At 40.8% G+C, this 18,249-nt stretch overlaps 1 protein-coding gene across 1 annotated transcript in view; it reads right to left on the bottom strand.

Annotated features, from left to right (window-relative positions):
* The window catches only part of LOC139764653 (receptor-type tyrosine-protein phosphatase mu-like), a 298,336-nt gene that overhangs the window by 174,524 nt on the left and 105,563 nt on the right, over positions 1-18,249 (bottom strand). Inside the window, exons 17-19 of the mRNA XM_071691513.1 lie at positions 4,478-4,670; positions 1,725-1,839; positions 1,206-1,350 (exon numbers count right to left, since the gene is read on the bottom strand). Coding sequence (XP_071547614.1) covers positions 1,206-1,350; positions 1,725-1,839; positions 4,478-4,670 — 453 coding nt within the window. The remainder of the gene's footprint in view (positions 1-1,205; positions 1,351-1,724; positions 1,840-4,477; positions 4,671-18,249) is intronic.

Below are 18,249 nucleotides of genomic sequence, written 5' to 3'. Positions count from 1 at the left end.
AACACTCACCTTTATCCCCTTTGCCTTTGTACGGCAGCATTATGCATGCATTCCACCAATCCTCAGGCACTTCACCATGGTTCATACATACACTGAATATCCTTACCAACCAATCAACAACACAGTCACCCCTTTTTTTAACAAATTCTACTGCAATACCATCCAAACCCACTGCCTTACTGGATTTCATCTTCTGCAAAGCTTTCACTATGTGGTGTGAGGTGGTTTGATTGAGTAAGTAATGAAAGGGTAAGAGATGTGTGGAAATAAAAAGAGTGTGGTTGAGATAGCAGAGGAGGTTGTGTTGAAATGCTTTGGCCATATGGAGAGAATGAATGAGGAAAGATTGACAAAGAGGATGTATGTGTCAGAGATGGAGGGAACAAGAAGTGGGAGACCAATCTGGAGGTGGAGGTGGAAGGTGATTAGGGCCTGAACATATAGGAGGGTGAGAGGCATGCAAGGAATAGAGTGAACTGGAATGATGTGGTATACCGGGGTCAATAAGCTGTCAATGGACTGAACCAGGGAATGCAAGATGTCTGGGGTAAACCATGGAAAGGTATTCGGGGGGGCCTGGATGTGGATAGGGAGCTATGGTTTCAGTGCACTGCACATGACAACTGAAGACTGAGCATGAACAAATGTGGCCTTTTTTGTTTTCATGGCGCTACCTCGCTGAAGCAGATGGTAGTGATGCCGTTTCCTGTGGGGCGGGGTAGTACCAGGAATGGATGAAGGCAAGCAAGTATGAACATGTACATGTGTATATATGTATATATGTCTGTGTATGTATATGTGTATATGTTCAAATGTATATGCATGTATATGTAAGTGTATGAGCATTCATGTATATATAAGTGTATATGAGTGGATGGGCCATTCTTTGCCTGTTTCCTGGCACTACCTTGCTGACGTGAGATACAGCAACTGAGTATGATAATAAAAGAATGTACATATATATGCTTATAAGTATATCTATGTGTTTTTGAGTGGGTTTGCCTCTTGTGTATTTTTTGGCACTACCTTGCTAAAGCAGGAAACATCAATCAAGAAAGAAAAAAGATTACATTTCTATATCTCTTGTACAGTGGGATATATGTAAAAGATAAGAAAAATCTGTCCCACTGTTAAGAGACAATAAGGAGTCTTAAACATAAGCAAGTCTGTCCAATTCATTTTTGAAAAAAATATAGAACACTAACAGATAATAAACCGCAATGGCAACGATGGTGATGACAAGCAACAGAAGAACAAGGAGGAGGGGTAACAGGAATCCTGGGCGCTCTGGGATCCATGGCTCCACCACTACAGCTCCTGGCAGTGCCTGCCACTCATAAGTCAAGTCTCCTGCAAGATACATGGAACTCATAGAAAACATTATAATATTTTTTGTTATACTGTGAAAAATAATGATAATTGTGCAGATCAGCTCTTGTAACAAAGAGCTAGTTTACTTTCATACAGAAGATCCTGGTGACATAAGCAAGTTTACCCTTCAACAAAGTCTAAAATTGATAGTATTCCAAGTTGTATAAGGTGATCATGTGCATAAAACAAAACCCTGCAGCTTTTCTCGAAAATAGATTTACAGAACTGGGACTACCCATCCCACAGGCTGGCAAAGAGTAGGAATGCCATACCCCCTAGAGGTAGGTTTGCTACCCTGTTGCCAAAGCATGTGATGTAACAAAAGAAAACACTTTAAACCATTAGATACAAACCCAATAGTATTGATATTGCCATTATTCCAACGTGATATGCCTGACGATAGACCAGTGGACAGTTGACGAAGCCATTGTAGGTGCAACCATCTCCAATCACAAACTCTTGAGTTTCCTGATGAACATAATGGAAAAAAAATTTAATGTATGTATGATCAAGAATATATTCTGAACAAGAAGTTCATGGATCATAATCTATGAGTAAAAGATTCATAGGTCATGAGCTATAGTAACCTTTGGGGAAGAGATTCATGGATCATGATCAAGGCAACCATTGTGCAAAATGTCCATGAATCATGATCTGTGGGAACTATCAGTTCATCAGAATCTTACCATACATTATCACCTAAGTTTGATGTATAGATTTATAAGAAATTATCTTCCATAGTGCCATAGTGCCATTGGACAAAGGCAAAGGGGATAAGAGTGAGTGCTCAAATTACAGAGGTATAAGTTTGTTGAGTATTCCTGGTAAATTATATGGGAGGGTATTGATTGAGAGGGTGAAGGCATGTACAGAGCATCAGATTGGGGAAGAGCAGTGTGGTTTCAGAAGTGGTAGAGGATGTGTGGATCAGGTGTTTGCTTTGAAGAATGTATGTGAGAAATACTTAGAAAAGCAAATGGATTTGTATGTAGCATTTATGGATCTGGAGAAGGCATATGATAGAGTTGATAGAGATGCTCTGTGGAAGGTATTAAGAATATATGGTGTGGGAGGCAAGTTGTTAGAAGCAGTGAAAAGTTTTTATCGAGGATGTAAGGCATGTGTACGTGTAGGAAGAGAGGAAAGTGATTGGTTCTCAGTGAATGTAGGTTTGCGGCAGGGACGTGTGATGTCTCCATGGTTGTTTAATTTGTTTATGGATGGGGCTGTTAGGGAGGTGAATGCAAGAGTTTTGGAAAGAGGGGCAAGTATGAAGTCTGTTGGGGATGAGAGAGCTTGGGAAGTGAGTCAGTTGTTGTTCGCTGATGATACAGTGCTGGTGGCTGATTCATGTGAGAAACTGCAGAAGCTGGTGACTGAGTTTGATAAAGTGTGTGAAAGAAGAAAGTTAAGAGTTAATGTGAATAAGAGCAAGGTTATTAGGTACAGTAGGGTTGAGGGTCAAGTCAATTGGGAGGTGAGTTTGAATGGAGAAAAACTGGAGGAAGTGAAGTGTTTTAGATATCTGGGAGTGGATCTGGCAGCGGATGGAACCATGGAAGCGGAAGTGGATCATAGGGTGGGGGAGGGGGCGAAAATTCTGGGAGCCTTGAAGAATGTGTGGAAGTCGAGAACATTATCTCGGAAAGCAAAAATGGGTATGTTTGAAGGAATAGTGGTTCCAACAATGTTGTATGGTTGCGAGGCGTGGGCTATGGATAGAGTGGTGCGCAGGAGGATGGATGTGCTGGAAATGAGATGTTTGAGGACAATGTGTGGTGTGAGGTGGTTTGATCGAGTAAGTAACGTAAGGGTAAGAGAGATGTGTGGAAATAAAAAGAGCGTGGTTGAGAGAGCAGAGGAGGGTGTTTTGAAATGGTTTGGGCACATGGAGAGAATGAGTGAGGAAAGATTGACCAAGAGGATATATGTGTCGGAGGTGGAGGGAACGAGGAGAAGAGGGAGACCAAATTGGAGGTGGAAAGATGGAGTGAAGAAGATTTTGTGTGATCGGGGCCTGAACATGCAGGAGGGTGAAAGGAGGGCAAGGAATAGAGTGAATTGGAGCGATGTGGTATACCGGGGTTGACGTGCTGTCAGTGGATTGAATCAGGGCATGTGAAGCGTCTGGGGTAAACCATGGAAAGCTGTGTAGGTATGTATATTTGCGTGTGTGGACGTATGTATATACATGTGTATGGGGGTGGGTTGGGCCATTTTCTTTCGTCTGTTTCCTTGCGCTACCTCGGAAACGCGGGAGACAGCGACAAAGCAAAAAAAAAAAAAAAAAAATCTTCCATTAAGCAGTAGTTGGTATAATGCCTGAAGTTGGGATTCCAAATAAAACAGTATTGGTTGCTATGATCATAAGAAGTAACATGTCTAGATATACTGAACAAGTGTGATATTCTTCCGAGTGGATTGTGGTACCAGCTGCATTTTTTGTAAAACTTTGTTATAACTGAATCTGAAGGCCAACATTAGACAATACAATTATCAAAGAGAGTGAAAAATGCAGTCACAGCTTATTTAGCAAAAAGACAACCGTGCAAATTTTAACACTTTGCAAGATAAGATTATCTCGTGGAGCAAGAAAATTAAGGGTGTTCCATGAAACATTTTTCTTGCATACAGTACAGCATAAGTTTTGGGAGTGATAACAGATTGGTTGGAAATACTGTTTGGAAATGAAAAAATTCCGTATTAAGTCACATGGCCCAATTTTCTTCAACTTATGAGTCACATTAAGAACTATGTAAAATCTGCTTATAAGTGTCATAACTTGGGCAAAATAAAAAGCAAAGTTATAAGTCTTGTGGTACCTAATGCTTCAGGTGCTGGGTAAAAAACTGTAGAATCTAATGAGTAACTGATTTAGTCTTTTTAGAATAAGAGCAAGGTTATGATGGACAGATGATAAACACAGTGATCCCTAATTATCTGTAATGCTACACTGGCATCACAATTATGGTAAATTTTCAAGTATTGTGACATGTGACTTCTGAATATGACTAGAATATTAACAACAGGAAATCATCATCATAGAATATCATACATCAGAATAACAATGAAGATGCAAGTTGAAGGTAGTTTATGTATTCTGTACCTTAGATAGAAGACCTGCAACCCATACTGATTGTTGACAGGACTGGTCCTCTCCAGCCTGACATTCATGGGTATGTCTGGCACCACGCTTAACTCTGGCACTCTGAGAATAACGTGTTGTTAACAGCTGCTTTGCTTCTGCTGTTAAGTTCTCGATGTTACTTTGGTTATTGTGAACCACCACAGCCAAAGAACTATGCAAAAGTGAAGAACAGGAAGATTAGTCAGTCTATCTAAAATAAAGTTAATGAACCAATAAAGAAAAATGAATGAGTCACTTTTGTGATTTATAAAATTTGACATAGTAAGGGATGTGCATGTCAGTTTATCACCAAGTCTGGCACGATGCACTGGAAGGGATAAAAGTCAGTCAATTACCTATATGCCTGGGACTTAACACAATCAAGGGAACAGGGATAAACTCATGAATATATGCTAAGTTCAGTTGCATGAACATATGATACACATTGATAAGAATGTAAGTTTCATAAGTGATACTAGATTCAAATAGAGACTCAAAGTCGAGCTACTTGCATAAATGATGCTGGACGTAAGGAAGTAGTCTTTTGATTGCTTCAAATCCTGGTGTATCAAGTGTGGTTCATAATCCCAAAACATTAATATCAAAACAGTACTAGCAAATAATTATTACTAAAGTAATATGGGCATCTGAACACCCCCTTTTGAATAGTTGCACTGGTAATCTTACTGTCATTGCATTATACAGTGAATATTTCAAGTGCAATAAGAAACAATAACAAATCTTGTAGCAACAATGACTGTAGTCAATGCTTATTCTTTTGGGAGCTGCTCATAAACCTCAATGCAGTCTTAACTCTGAATAGGGTTATTCATATCAATACACTCTTTCCTATGAGTGAAGGTGTTCATATTCCTAAGTGCTGTCTTACCTCTGAGTAGAAAATCACTGATTACCATGACAAGTTTTTACATAGATACCACACAGATCCAAGGTCCAAGCAAGTTGGTCTGGCCCTTAACACTATTAATATAAGTCCCCTTAATAACAGTATTAATACACCTGCAGGGCAATTTTTCTTAGGAAAGCTGTAGGTATAATGAACATGAATATGTCATGCATCCCATCATCAACATGCATCCATTCATTCTTTGTTATAAAGACAACAGTAAGCATAAATTAGAGTTCCAGCCTCTTGACTTAGCATGCCTATATTATTCCTGATGTTGAAAAATGATCCTATAATTCTTACTCTCTCAAAGCAAGTGACATGGGTTAATCAATGTTGGTATATTACTGCCGCATAGCCAGGGAGAGATCAGTGGTTTAGAAGGTAGCATGGTACACCACTGAGTTATGATAACTGATTAAATGAATTATTTAATATCCAATAGTGACATATGATGATCAAGCCTAATTCTAAAGATATCATGGGTGTTGCTTTGAATAAGTGTTTTGGGAGAGCATTCCATGCATCAATAATGTCCTTGGTAAAGAAATATTTCATACAGTCCAGATCAACTTAGAGATTTACATATTCTATCGTCGATAATGCTGGCACGACTATAAAGAAATTTTCAATATCGACATGGTTGAATCCTTTATTTCAAAACATTCTATTAACTTGCCCTGGAGGTGCCTATTGCTTTGGGAGAACAAGTTTAGTCCTCGCAGTTTCTCGAATGATTTGTTACATAAGGAAGGAATCAATTAGTTGCTCCAATAGCTTAAGTAGGGGCCCAAACCACACTGCATATTCAATGTGTGGTCAAACTAGACTTGGGTATGGTGGCAATATCACATTCTTGTTTTTGTATGTAAAAGTTTCTGCTAAAGCATCTAACATCCTATTTGCTTTCTTTCTTTTTTTTTTTTTTTTTTTGCTTTGTCGCTGTCTCCCGCGTTTGCGAAGTAGTGCGAGGAAACAGACGAAAGAAATGGCCCAACCCACCCCCATACACATGTATATACATACACGTCCACACAACGCAAATATACATACCTACACAGCTTTCCATGGTTTACCCCAGACGCTTCACATGCCCTGATTCAATCCACTGACAGCACGTCAACTCCAGTATACCACATCGATCCAATTCACTCTATTCCTTGCCCTCCTTATATATTTTTTTTTTTTATAACTCGTCGCTGTCTCCCGCGGTTGCGAGGTAGCGCAAGGAAACAGACGAAAGAAATGGCCCAACCCCCCCCATACACATGTACATACACACGTACACACACGCAAATATACATACCTACACAGCTTTCTATGGTTTACCCCGGACGCTTCACATGCCTTGATTCAATCCACCGACAGCACTTCAACCCCTGAATACCACATCGCTCCAATTCACTCTATTCCTTGCTCTCCTTTCACCCTCCTGCATGTTCAGGCCCCGATCACACAAAATCCTTTTCACTCCATCTTTCCACCTCCAATTTGGTCTCCCTCTTCTCCTCGTTCCCTCCACCTCCGACACATATATCCTCTTTGTCAATCTTTCCTCACTCATTCTCTCCATGTGCCCAAACCATTTCAAAACACCCTCTTCTGCTCTCTCAACCACGCTCTTTTTATTTCCACACATCTCTCTTACCCTTACGTTACTTACTCGATCAAACCACCTCACACCACACACTGTCCTCAAACATCTCATTTCCAGCACATCCATCCTCCTGCGCACAACTCTATCCATAGCCCACGCCTCGCAACCATACAACATTGTTGGAACCACTATTCCTTCAAACATACCCATTTTTGCTTTCCGAGATAATGTTCTCGACTTCCACACATTTTTCAAGGCTCCCAAAATTTTCGCCCCCTCCCCCACCCTATGATCCACTTCCGCTTCCATGGTTCCATCCGCTGACAGATCCACTCCCAGATATCTAAAACACTTCACTTCCTCCAGTTTTTCTCCATTCAAACTCACCTCCCAATTGACTTGACCCTCAACCCTACTGTACCTAATAACCTTGCTCTTATTCACATTTACTCTTAACTTTCTTCTTCCACACACTTTACCAAACTCCGTCACCAGCTTCTGCAGTTTCTCACATGAATCCGCCACCAGCGCTGTATCATCAGCGAACAACAACTGACTCACTTCCCAAGCTCTCTCATCCCCATCAGACTTCATACTTGCCCCTCTTTCCAAGACTCTTGCATTTACCTCCCTAACAACCCCATCCATAAACAAATTAAACAACCATGGAGACATCACACACCCCTGCCGCAAACCTACATTCACTGAGAACCAATCACTTTCCTCTCTTCCTACACGTACACATGCCTTACATCCTCGATAAAAACTTTTCACTGCTTCTAACAACTTGCCTCCCACACCATATATTCTTAATACCTTCCACAGAGCATCTCTATCAACTCTATCATATGCCTTCTCCAGATCCATAAATGCTACATACAAATCCATTTGCTTTTCTAAGTATTTCTCACATACATTCTTCAAAGCAAACACCTGATCCACACATCCTCTACCACTTCTGAAACCACACTGCTCTTCCCCAATCTGATGCTCTGTACATGCCTTCACCCTCTCAATCAATACCCTCCCATATAATTTACCAGGAATACTCAACAAACTTATACCTCTGTAATTTGAGCACTCACTCTTATCCCCTTTGGCTTTGTACAATGGCACTATGCACGCATTCCGCCAATCCTCAGGCACCTCACCATGAGTCATACATACATTAAATAACCTTACCAACCAGTCAACAATACAGTCACCCCCTTTTTTAATAAATTCCACTGCAATACCATCCAAACCTGCTGCCTTGCCGGCTTTCATCTTCCGCAAAGCTTTTACTACCTCTTCTCTGTTTACCAAATCATTTTCCCTAACCCTCTCACTTTGCACACCACCTCGACCCAAACACCCTATATCTGCCACTCTGTCATCAGACACATTTAACAAACCTTCAAAATACTCATTCCATCTCCTCACATCACCACTACTTGTTATCACCTCCCCATTTACGCTCTTCACTGAAGTTCCCATTTGCTCCCTTGTCTTACGCGCCCTATTTACCTCCTTCCAGAACATCTTTTTATTCTCCCTAAAATTTACTGATAGTCTCTCACCCCAACTCTCATTTGCCCTTTTTTTCACCTCTTGCACCTTTCTCTTGACCTCCTGTCTCTTTCTTTTATACTTCTCCCACTCAATTGCATTTTTTCCCTGCAAAAATCATCCAAATGCCTCTCTCTTCTCTTTCACTAATACTCTTACTTCTTCATCCCACCACTCACTACCCTTTCTAATCAGCCCACCTCCCACTCTTCTCATGCCACAAGCATCTTTTGCGCAATCCATCACTGATTCCCTAAATACATCCCATTCCTCCCCCACTCCCCTTACTTCCATTGTTCTCACCTTTTTCCATTCTGTACACAGTCTCTCCTGATACTTCCTCACACAGGTCTCCTTCCCAAGCTCACTTACTCTCACCACCCTCTTCACCCCAACATTCACTCTTCTTTTCTGAAAACCCATACTAATCTTCACCTTAGCCTCCACAAGATAATGATCAGACATCCCTCCAGTTGCACCTCTCAGCACATTGACATCCAAAAGTCTCTCTTTCGTACGCCTGTCAATTAACACGTAATCCAATAACGCTCTCTGGCCATCTCTCCTACTTACATAAGTATACTTATGTATATCTCGCTTTTTAAACCAGGTATTCCCAATCATCAGTCCTTTTTCAGCACATAAATCTACAAGCTCCTCACCATTTCCATTTACAACACTGAACACCCCATGCATACCAATTATTCCCTCAACTGCCACATTACTCACCTTTGCATTCAAATCACCCATCACTATAACCCGGTCTCGTGCATCAAAACCGCTAACACACTCATTTAGCTGCTCCCAAAACACTTGCCTCTCATGATCTTTCTTCTCATGCCCAGGTGCATATGCACCAATAATCACCCATATATATATATATATATATATATATATATATATATATATATATATATATATATATATATATATATATATATATATTTATATTTATTTATTATACTTTGTCGCTGTCTCCCGCGTTTGCGAGGTAGCGCAAGGAAACAGACGAAAGAAATGGCCCAACCCCCCCATACACATGTATATACATACGTCCACACACGCAAATATACATACCTACACAGCTTTCCATGGTTTACCCCAGACGCTTCACATGCCTTGATTCAATCCACTGACAGCACGTCAACCCCGGTATACCACATCGTTCCAATTCACTCTATTCCTTGCCCTCCTTTCACCCTCCTGCATGTTCAGGCCCTGATCACACAAAATCTTTTTCACTCCATCTTTCCACCTCCAATTTGGTCTCCCTCTTCTCCTCGTTCCCTCCACCTCCGACACATATATCCTCTTGGTCAATCTTTCCTCACTCATTCTCTCCATGTGCCCAAACCACTTCAAAACACCCTCTTCTGCTCTCTCAACCACGCTCTTTTTATTTCCACACATCTCTCTTACCCTTACGTTACTCACTCGATCAAACCACCTCACACCACACATTGTCCTCAAACATCTCATTTCCAGCACATCCATCCTCCTGCGCACAACTCTATCCATAGCCCACGCCTCGCAACCATACAACATTGTTGGAACCACTATTCCTTCAAACATACCCATTTTTGCTTTCCGAGATAATGTTCTCGACTTCCACACATTCTTCAAAGCTCCCAGAATTTTCGCCCGCTCCCCCACCCTATGATCCACTTCCGCTTCCATGTTTCCATCCACTGCCAGATCCACTCCCAGATATCTAAAACACTTCACTTCCTCCAGTTTTTCTCCATTCAAACTCACCTCCCAATTGACTTGACCCTCAACCCTACTGTACCTAATAACCTTGCTCTTATTCACATTTACTCTTAACTTTTATCTTCCACACACTTTACCAAACTCAGTCACCAGCTTCTGCAGTTTCTCACATGAATCAGCCACCAGCGCTGTATCATCAGCGAACAACAACTGACTCACTTCCCAAGCTCTCTCATCCCCAACAGACTTTATACTTGCACCTCTTTCCAAAACTCTTGCATTTACCTCCCTAACAACCCCATCCATAAACAAATTAAACAACCATGGAGACATCACACACCCCTGCCGCAAACCTACATTCACCGAGAACCAGTCACTCTCCTCTCTTCCTACACGTACACATGCCTTACATCCTCGATAAAAACTTTTCACTGCTTCTAACAACTTTCCTCCCACACCATATATTCTTAATACCTTCCACAAAGCATCTCTATCAACTCTATCATATGCCTTCTCCAGATCCATAAATGCTACATACAAATCCATTTGCTTTTCTAAGTATTTCTCACATACATTCTTCAAAGCAAACACCTGATCCACACATCCTCTACCACTTCTGAAACCACACTGCTCTTCCCCAATCTGATGCTCTGTACATGCCTTCACCCTCTCAATCAATACCCTCCCATATAATTTACCAGGAATACTCAACAAACTTATACCTCTGTAATTTGAGCACTCTCTCTTATCCCCTTTGCCTTTGTACAATGGCACTATGCACGCATTCCACCAATCCTCAGGCACCTCACCATGAGTCATACATACATTAAATAACCTTACCAACCAGTCAACAATACAGTCACCCCCTTTTTTAATAAATTCCACTGCAATATCATCCAAACCTGCTGCCTTGCCGGCTTTCATCTTCCGCAAAGCTTTCACTACCTCTTCTCTGTTTACCAAATCATTTTCCCCAACCCTCTCACTTTGCACACCACCTCGACCAAAACACCCTATATCTGCCACTCTATCATCAAACACATTCAACAAACCTTCAAAATACTCACTCCATCTCCTTCTCACATCACCACTACTTGTTATTGCCTCCCCATTTGCGCCCTTCACTGAAGTTCCCATTTGCTCCCTTGTCTTACGCACTTTATTTACCTCCTTCCAGAACATCTTTTTATTCTCCCTAAAATTTAATGATACTCTCTCACCCCAACTCTCATTTGCCCTTTTTTTCACCTCTTGCACCTTTCTCTTGACCTGTCTCTTTCTTTTATACATCTCCCACTCAATTGCATTTTTTCCCTGCAAAAATCGTCCAAATGCCTCTCTCTTCTCTTTCACTAATACTCTTACTTCTTCATCCCACCACTCACTACCCTTTCTAATCAACCCACCTCCCACTCTTCTCATGCCACAAGCATCTTTTGCGCAATCCATCACTGATTCCCTAAATACATCCCATTCCTCCCCCACTCCCCTTACTTCCATTGTTCTCACCTTTCTTATCAGCTTCATTACAATGCTGGAAGAATCTGAAGTGATTGGAAGCAGTGATCTCTAGATCTATCACACTTGTAGCCCATCAGTTCATAATAAATACTCTTGTTGAAGTCTCATACTTGTAACAGCTCACATTTATTGATGTTACATAGCATTTGCCATTTTCATGACCATTCAGTGATTTTATCTAGATCCTCTTGTAATCTTAACCTATCTTCTTCAGTTAATATAACTATGCCGATCTATGTGTCACCTGGAAATTTTGATACCAAAAAATTCAGTCCTATGTCAATGTGGTTGATTTAAATGATGTAAGTATAGGCTCAAGTATAAATCCCTGGGGGATCTTACTTGTAACAGGAGACCAAGATGATTCATCATTCATTATGACACTATTTCCTATCACATAACCAGGCTTTTACCTAATATTCTATGCAACTAATAATTCCCAAGGCCAAGAGTTTATGCATCAATCTAATGTGGGAGACTTTGTTGAATACTTTCTGGAAGTCTAAAATATCATATCTAAGAAAGTATACAAATACTATTGCTTTGACCTTGTCATGGGTACTGAATATTTTTTTCTATTCTATTATACTTTGTCGCTGTCTTCCGAGTTAGAGGTAGTACAAGGAAACAGACGAAAAAATGGCACAACCCACCCACATATACATGTATATACATACATGTCCACACACGCACATATACATACCTATACATTTCAACGTATACATATGATACACAGACATATGCATATATACACATGTACATAATTCATACTGTCTGCCTAAATTTATTCATTCCTATCGCAACCCTGCCACACATGAAATGACAACCCCCTCCTCCTGCATGCGCGTGAGGTAGCGCTAGGAAGAGACAACAAAGGCCACATTCATTCACACTCAGTCTCTAGCTGTCATGTATAATGCACCAAAACCACAGCTCACTTTCCACATCCAGGCCCCACAGAACTTTCCAAGGGTTACCCAAGACGCTTCACATGCCCTAATTCAATCCACTGACAGCACGGTGATCCTGGATATACCACATCATTCCAGTTCACTCTATTCCTTGCACGCCTTTCACCCTCCTACATGTTCAGGCCCCGATGGCTCACAGTCTTTTTCATTCCATCTTTCCACCTCCAATTTAGTCTCCCACTTCTCCTCGTTCCCTCCACCTCTGACACATATATCCTCTTTGTCAATCTTTCCTCATTCATTCTCTCCATGTGACCAAACCATTTTAAAACACCCTCTTCTGCTCTCTCAACCACACTCTTTTTATTACCACACATTCCTCTTACTCTTTCATTACTTACTCGATCAAACCACCTCACACCACATATTGTCCTAAAACATCTCATTACCAACACATCCACCCTCCTCCGCACAACTCTATCTATAGCCCACGCCTCACAACCATATAACATTGTTGGAACCACTATTCCTTCAAACATACCCATTTTTGCTTTACGAGCTAATGTTCTTGCTTTCCACACATTTTTCAATGCTCCCAGAACTTTCGCCCCTCCCCCACCCTGTGACTCACTTCCGCTTCCATGGCTTCATCCGCTGCCAAATCCATTCCCAGATATCTAAAACACTTCATTTCCTCCAGTTTTTCTCCATTCAAACTTACCTCCCAATTGACTTGTCCCTCAACCCTACTGTACCTAATAACCTTGCTCTTATTCACATTTACTCTCAGCATTCTTCTTTCACACATTTTACCAAACTCAGTTACCAACTTCTGCAGTTTCTCACCCAAATCAGCTACCAGTGCTGTATCATCAGCGAACAACAATTGACTCACTTCCCAAGCTCTCTCATACACAACAGACTGCATACTTGCCCCTCTCTCCAAAACTCTTGCATTCATCTCCCTAACAACCCTATCCATAAACAAATTAAACAACCATGGAGTCATCACGCACTCCTGTTGCTGACATTCACTGAGAACCATTCACCTTCCTCTCATCCTACTAATACACATGCCTTACATCCTCAATAAAAACTTTTCACTGCTTCTAACAACTTGTCTCCCACACCATATATTCTTAATACCTTCCACAGAGCATCTCTATCAACACTATCATATGCCTTCTCCAGATCCATGAATGCTACATACAAATCCATTTGCTTTTCTAAGTATTTCTCACATACATTCTTCAAAGCAAACATCTGATCTACACATCTTCTACCACTTCTGAAACCACAGAAGGCTCTGGACATGCCTTCACCCTCTCAATCAATACCCTCCCATATAGTTTCCCAGGAATACTCAACAAACTTATACCTCTGTAATTTGAGCACTCACCTTTATCCCCTTTGCCTTTGTACAGTGGCATTATGCATGCATTCTGCCAATCTTCAGGCATCTCACCATGAATCATACATACATTACATATCCTTACTAACCAGTCAACAACACAGCCACTCCCTTTTTTAATAAATTCCACTGCAATACTATCCAACCCCACTGCCTTGCCAGCTTTCATCTTCTGCAAAGCTTTCACTACCTCTTCTCTGTTTACCAAATCATTCTCCCTAACCCTATCACTTCGCACACCACCTTGACCAAAACACCCTATATCTGCCACTCTGTCATCTAACACATTCAACAAACCTTCAAAATGCTCACTCCATCTCCTTCTCACATCACCACTACTTGTTATCACCTCCCCTTTAGCCTTCTTCATCGATGTTCCCCATTTGTTCTCTTGTCTTGCGCACTTTATTTACCTCCTTCCAAAGCATCTTTTTATTCTCCCTAAAGTCTAATGATACTCTCTCACCCCAACTCTTATTTGCCCTCTTTTTTCACCTCTTGCACCTTTCTCTTGACCTCTTGCCTCTTTCATTTATCCATCTCCCAGTCATTTGCACTATTTCCTTATAAAACTCGTCCAAATTCCTCTCTCTTCTCTTTCACTAATACTTCATCATCCCACCACTCACTATCCTTTCTAATCTGCCCACCTCCCATTTTTTGCGCAAGCAATCACTGCTTCCTTAAATACATCCCATTCCTCCCCCACTCCCCTTACACCCTTTGCTCTCACTTTTTTCCATTCAGCATTCAGTCTCTCCTGGTACTTCCCCACACAAGTCTCCTTCCCAAGCTCACTTACTCTCACCACTCTCTTTACCCCAACATTCTCTCTTCTTTTTTGAAAACCTCTACAAATCTTCACCTTCGCCTCCACAAGATAATGATCAGACATCCCTCCAGTTGCACCTCTCAGCACATTAACATCCAAAAGTCTCTCTCTTGCACACCTATCAATTAACATGTAATCCAATAACGCTCTCTGGCCATCTCCTACTTACATATGTATACTTATGCATATCTCTTTTTAAACCAGGTATTCCCAATCACCAGTCCTTTTTCAGCACACAAATCTACAAGCTCTTCACCATTTCCATTTACAACACTGAACACCCCATGTACACCAATTATTCCCTCAACTGCCACATTACTCACCTTTGCATTCAAATCACCCATCACTATAACCCAGTCGTGTGCATCAAAACTACTAACAAACTCACTCAGCTACTCCCAAAACACTTGCCTCTCGTGGTCTTTCTTCTCATACCCAGGTGCATATGCACTAATAATCACCTATCTCTCTCCATCCACCTTTCAGTTTTACCCTTATCAATCTAGAGTTTACTTTCTTACACTCTATCACATACTCCCACCACTCCTGTTTCAGGAGAAGTGCTACTCCTTTCCTTGCTCTTGTTCTCTCACCAACCCGACTTTACTCCCAAAACATTCCCAAACCATTCTTCCCCTTTACCCTTGAGCTTCATATCACTCAGAGCCAAAGCATCCAGGTTCCTTTCTTTAAACATACTACCTATCTCTCCTTTTTTCTCATCTTGGTTACATCCAAACACATTTAGACACCGCAATCTGAGCCTTCGAGGAGGATGAGCACTACCCGCATGACTCCTTCTTCTGTTTCCCCTTTTAGAAAGTTAAAATACAAGGAGGGGAGGGTTTCTAGCCCCCCCCACTCCCGTCTCCTTTAGTCGCCTTCTACGACATGTGAGGAATGCGTGGGAAGTATTCTTTCTCCTGTAACCCCAGGTATAGGGAACTGAATAATTTATGATAAAATTCAATGAGGTTTGTAAGGCATGATCTAGTTCTTCTAAAATCATGGTGTGTATTATTGACCAGACTGTGTTGTTCCAGGTAGGCTATGATTTTATCTCTCATAATTGACTCCAGAATTTTACATATAACTGATGTGAGGCTAACAGGATGGTAACTGCCAGGCAATTCACATCTTCCCTTTTTATGTATGAGAGATGCCTGCCAGTCTCCAGTCCTGTGGGACTATCCCATCCAGGAGAGATTCAATGAAAACATAGGTCAATGATTCAGTAATTTCGTGTTTGACATTTTGAATTACTTAGGGATGGAAATGATCAGGACCTGGGCTTTTACTAGTCTTTAACTTATCTATCTGTGCCAGTGCTTCTCTATGTGTGACGGTAAATTCTTGTATCTTGTCAGTGTTATTTATCAGTCTCAAAATTTGTCATTTCTTTCTAGTGTCAAAAGGTAACTAAACAAACTTGTTCAGGGTTGATACTAAGCTTTTATTGTCCACAATGGGTTAACCATCCTTATATTATAAGGGTCCTATCCCACTCATTATAAGGTTCTTATTGATATATCTCTTTTATCTCTTGCAATACACACTTCGTATCTTCTCTTGGCTTGTGTGGTAAGACCTTTATGTGTCTTCTGATTGGGTTAAACTGTGCTGCAATACTTGAGCTGTTGTCCAATTTCAAAAGCTTATAGAGTTTATTCCTGTGACGTATAGCTCTTGCAATAACTTGGGAGTACTATTTAGGCTTTTTGTTGGTTTTATTGTTTCTGTTATGAAAAGAAATGAATGCGACTTGATGGTGGATAAACTGACACTTAAAACTTGCCTATAATTCCTCATGGCATGAACCAACAAAGTGAGACCCTTTAAAAGTGTCATGCAACCAACTGAAATCAGCATTCTTAAAGTTAGGGGTAATAATACTGGTTTTAGGGGAGTCAGTTTTGATACTTACATCAAACCAATCCATGTTGTGGTCACAAGTGCCTAAACATTCTCCAATACCAGTATTAATTACAAAGAACTCCCGAGATGCCAGAACTAAATCAAGTATATCAGCTTCCCTCATTGACTAGGTAATGGTTTGGTCAAGAGACTTGTTTTCGACAAAGTTGATTAGTCTACCTGATTCATTTTCTACACCCGAGATAGTTTGCCAGTTGATTTCTGGAAGATTAAAATCCCCAAGAATGACCGAGTCTTTATCCTGCAAACTCTCGTAAATGACTGTCAATATCTGCTGGCTTACTAGGGGGTCTATAGATAACTTTTACGTAAAGTTTGGAAAATACCCTGCTAATATGAACATGCAAATGTTCAACAGTGGTAAATTTTGTAGTCTGAAATTTGTTGGGATTTAGGTAAGATTTTACATGCAGTGCAGTTCCACTTCCTTGACTGTCTCTGTCCCCTACAATAATTTGCAGTCAAACAGATAGCACATGCTAATCAGATCACTGATTTTTGTATTCAGAAATGTTTCTGTTAAACCATTGTTATTATCACATTCACTGAACAAAGAAATTCAGCTATTTTGTTTCAGATGGATCTTTTATTCAAATATTATCCATTAATTTCTTTAAGTAAATTTGTACAAGACTGGTAGCATGATTTGGTAAATGGTTATTTTTAGACCAAGGTGTGATGAGCCTCTATGACCTGCATCCTTGCTGTCACTGTATGATAGGGCAGGAAGGAGATTTGGTGTGACTTACCTTATGTGCCATGTAATTAAAGAGAGAGATGGGGTGGGAAGATTTGGTCTAACATTACCTATGTGCAATGTAATATATATCTATTCATGTATTTATCATTTATTTTGCTTTGTCGCTGTCTCCCGCATTAGCGAGGTAGCGCAAGGAAACAGACGAAAGAATGGCCCAACCCACCCACATACACATGTATATACATACACTTCCACACACGCAAATATGCATACCTATACATCTCAACGTAACATATATATACACACACAGACATATACATATATACACATGTACATAATTCATATAGTCTGCCTTTATTCATTCCCATCGCCACCCCTCCACACATGAAATAAAAACCCCTACCCCTACATGTGTGCAAGGTAGCACTAGGAAAAGACAACTAAGGCCACATTCGCTCACACTCAGTCTCTTGCTGTCATGTATAATGCACCGAAACCACAGCTCCCTTTCCACTTCCAGGCCCCACAGAACTTTCGATGGTTTACTCCAGACGCTTCACATGCCCTGGTTCTATCCACTGACAGTATGTCGACCCCGGTATACCACATCGTTCCAATTCACTCAATTCCTTGCATGCCTTTCACCCTCCTGCATGTTCAGGCCCCAATCACTCAAAAT

The sequence above is a fragment of the Panulirus ornatus genome, chromosome 50, assembly GCF_036320965.1.
Source record: "Panulirus ornatus isolate Po-2019 chromosome 50, ASM3632096v1, whole genome shotgun sequence".
NCBI classification, from domain to species: domain Eukaryota; kingdom Metazoa; phylum Arthropoda; class Malacostraca; order Decapoda; family Palinuridae; genus Panulirus; species Panulirus ornatus.
This window is presented reverse-complemented; position numbering and strand designations above follow the sequence as displayed.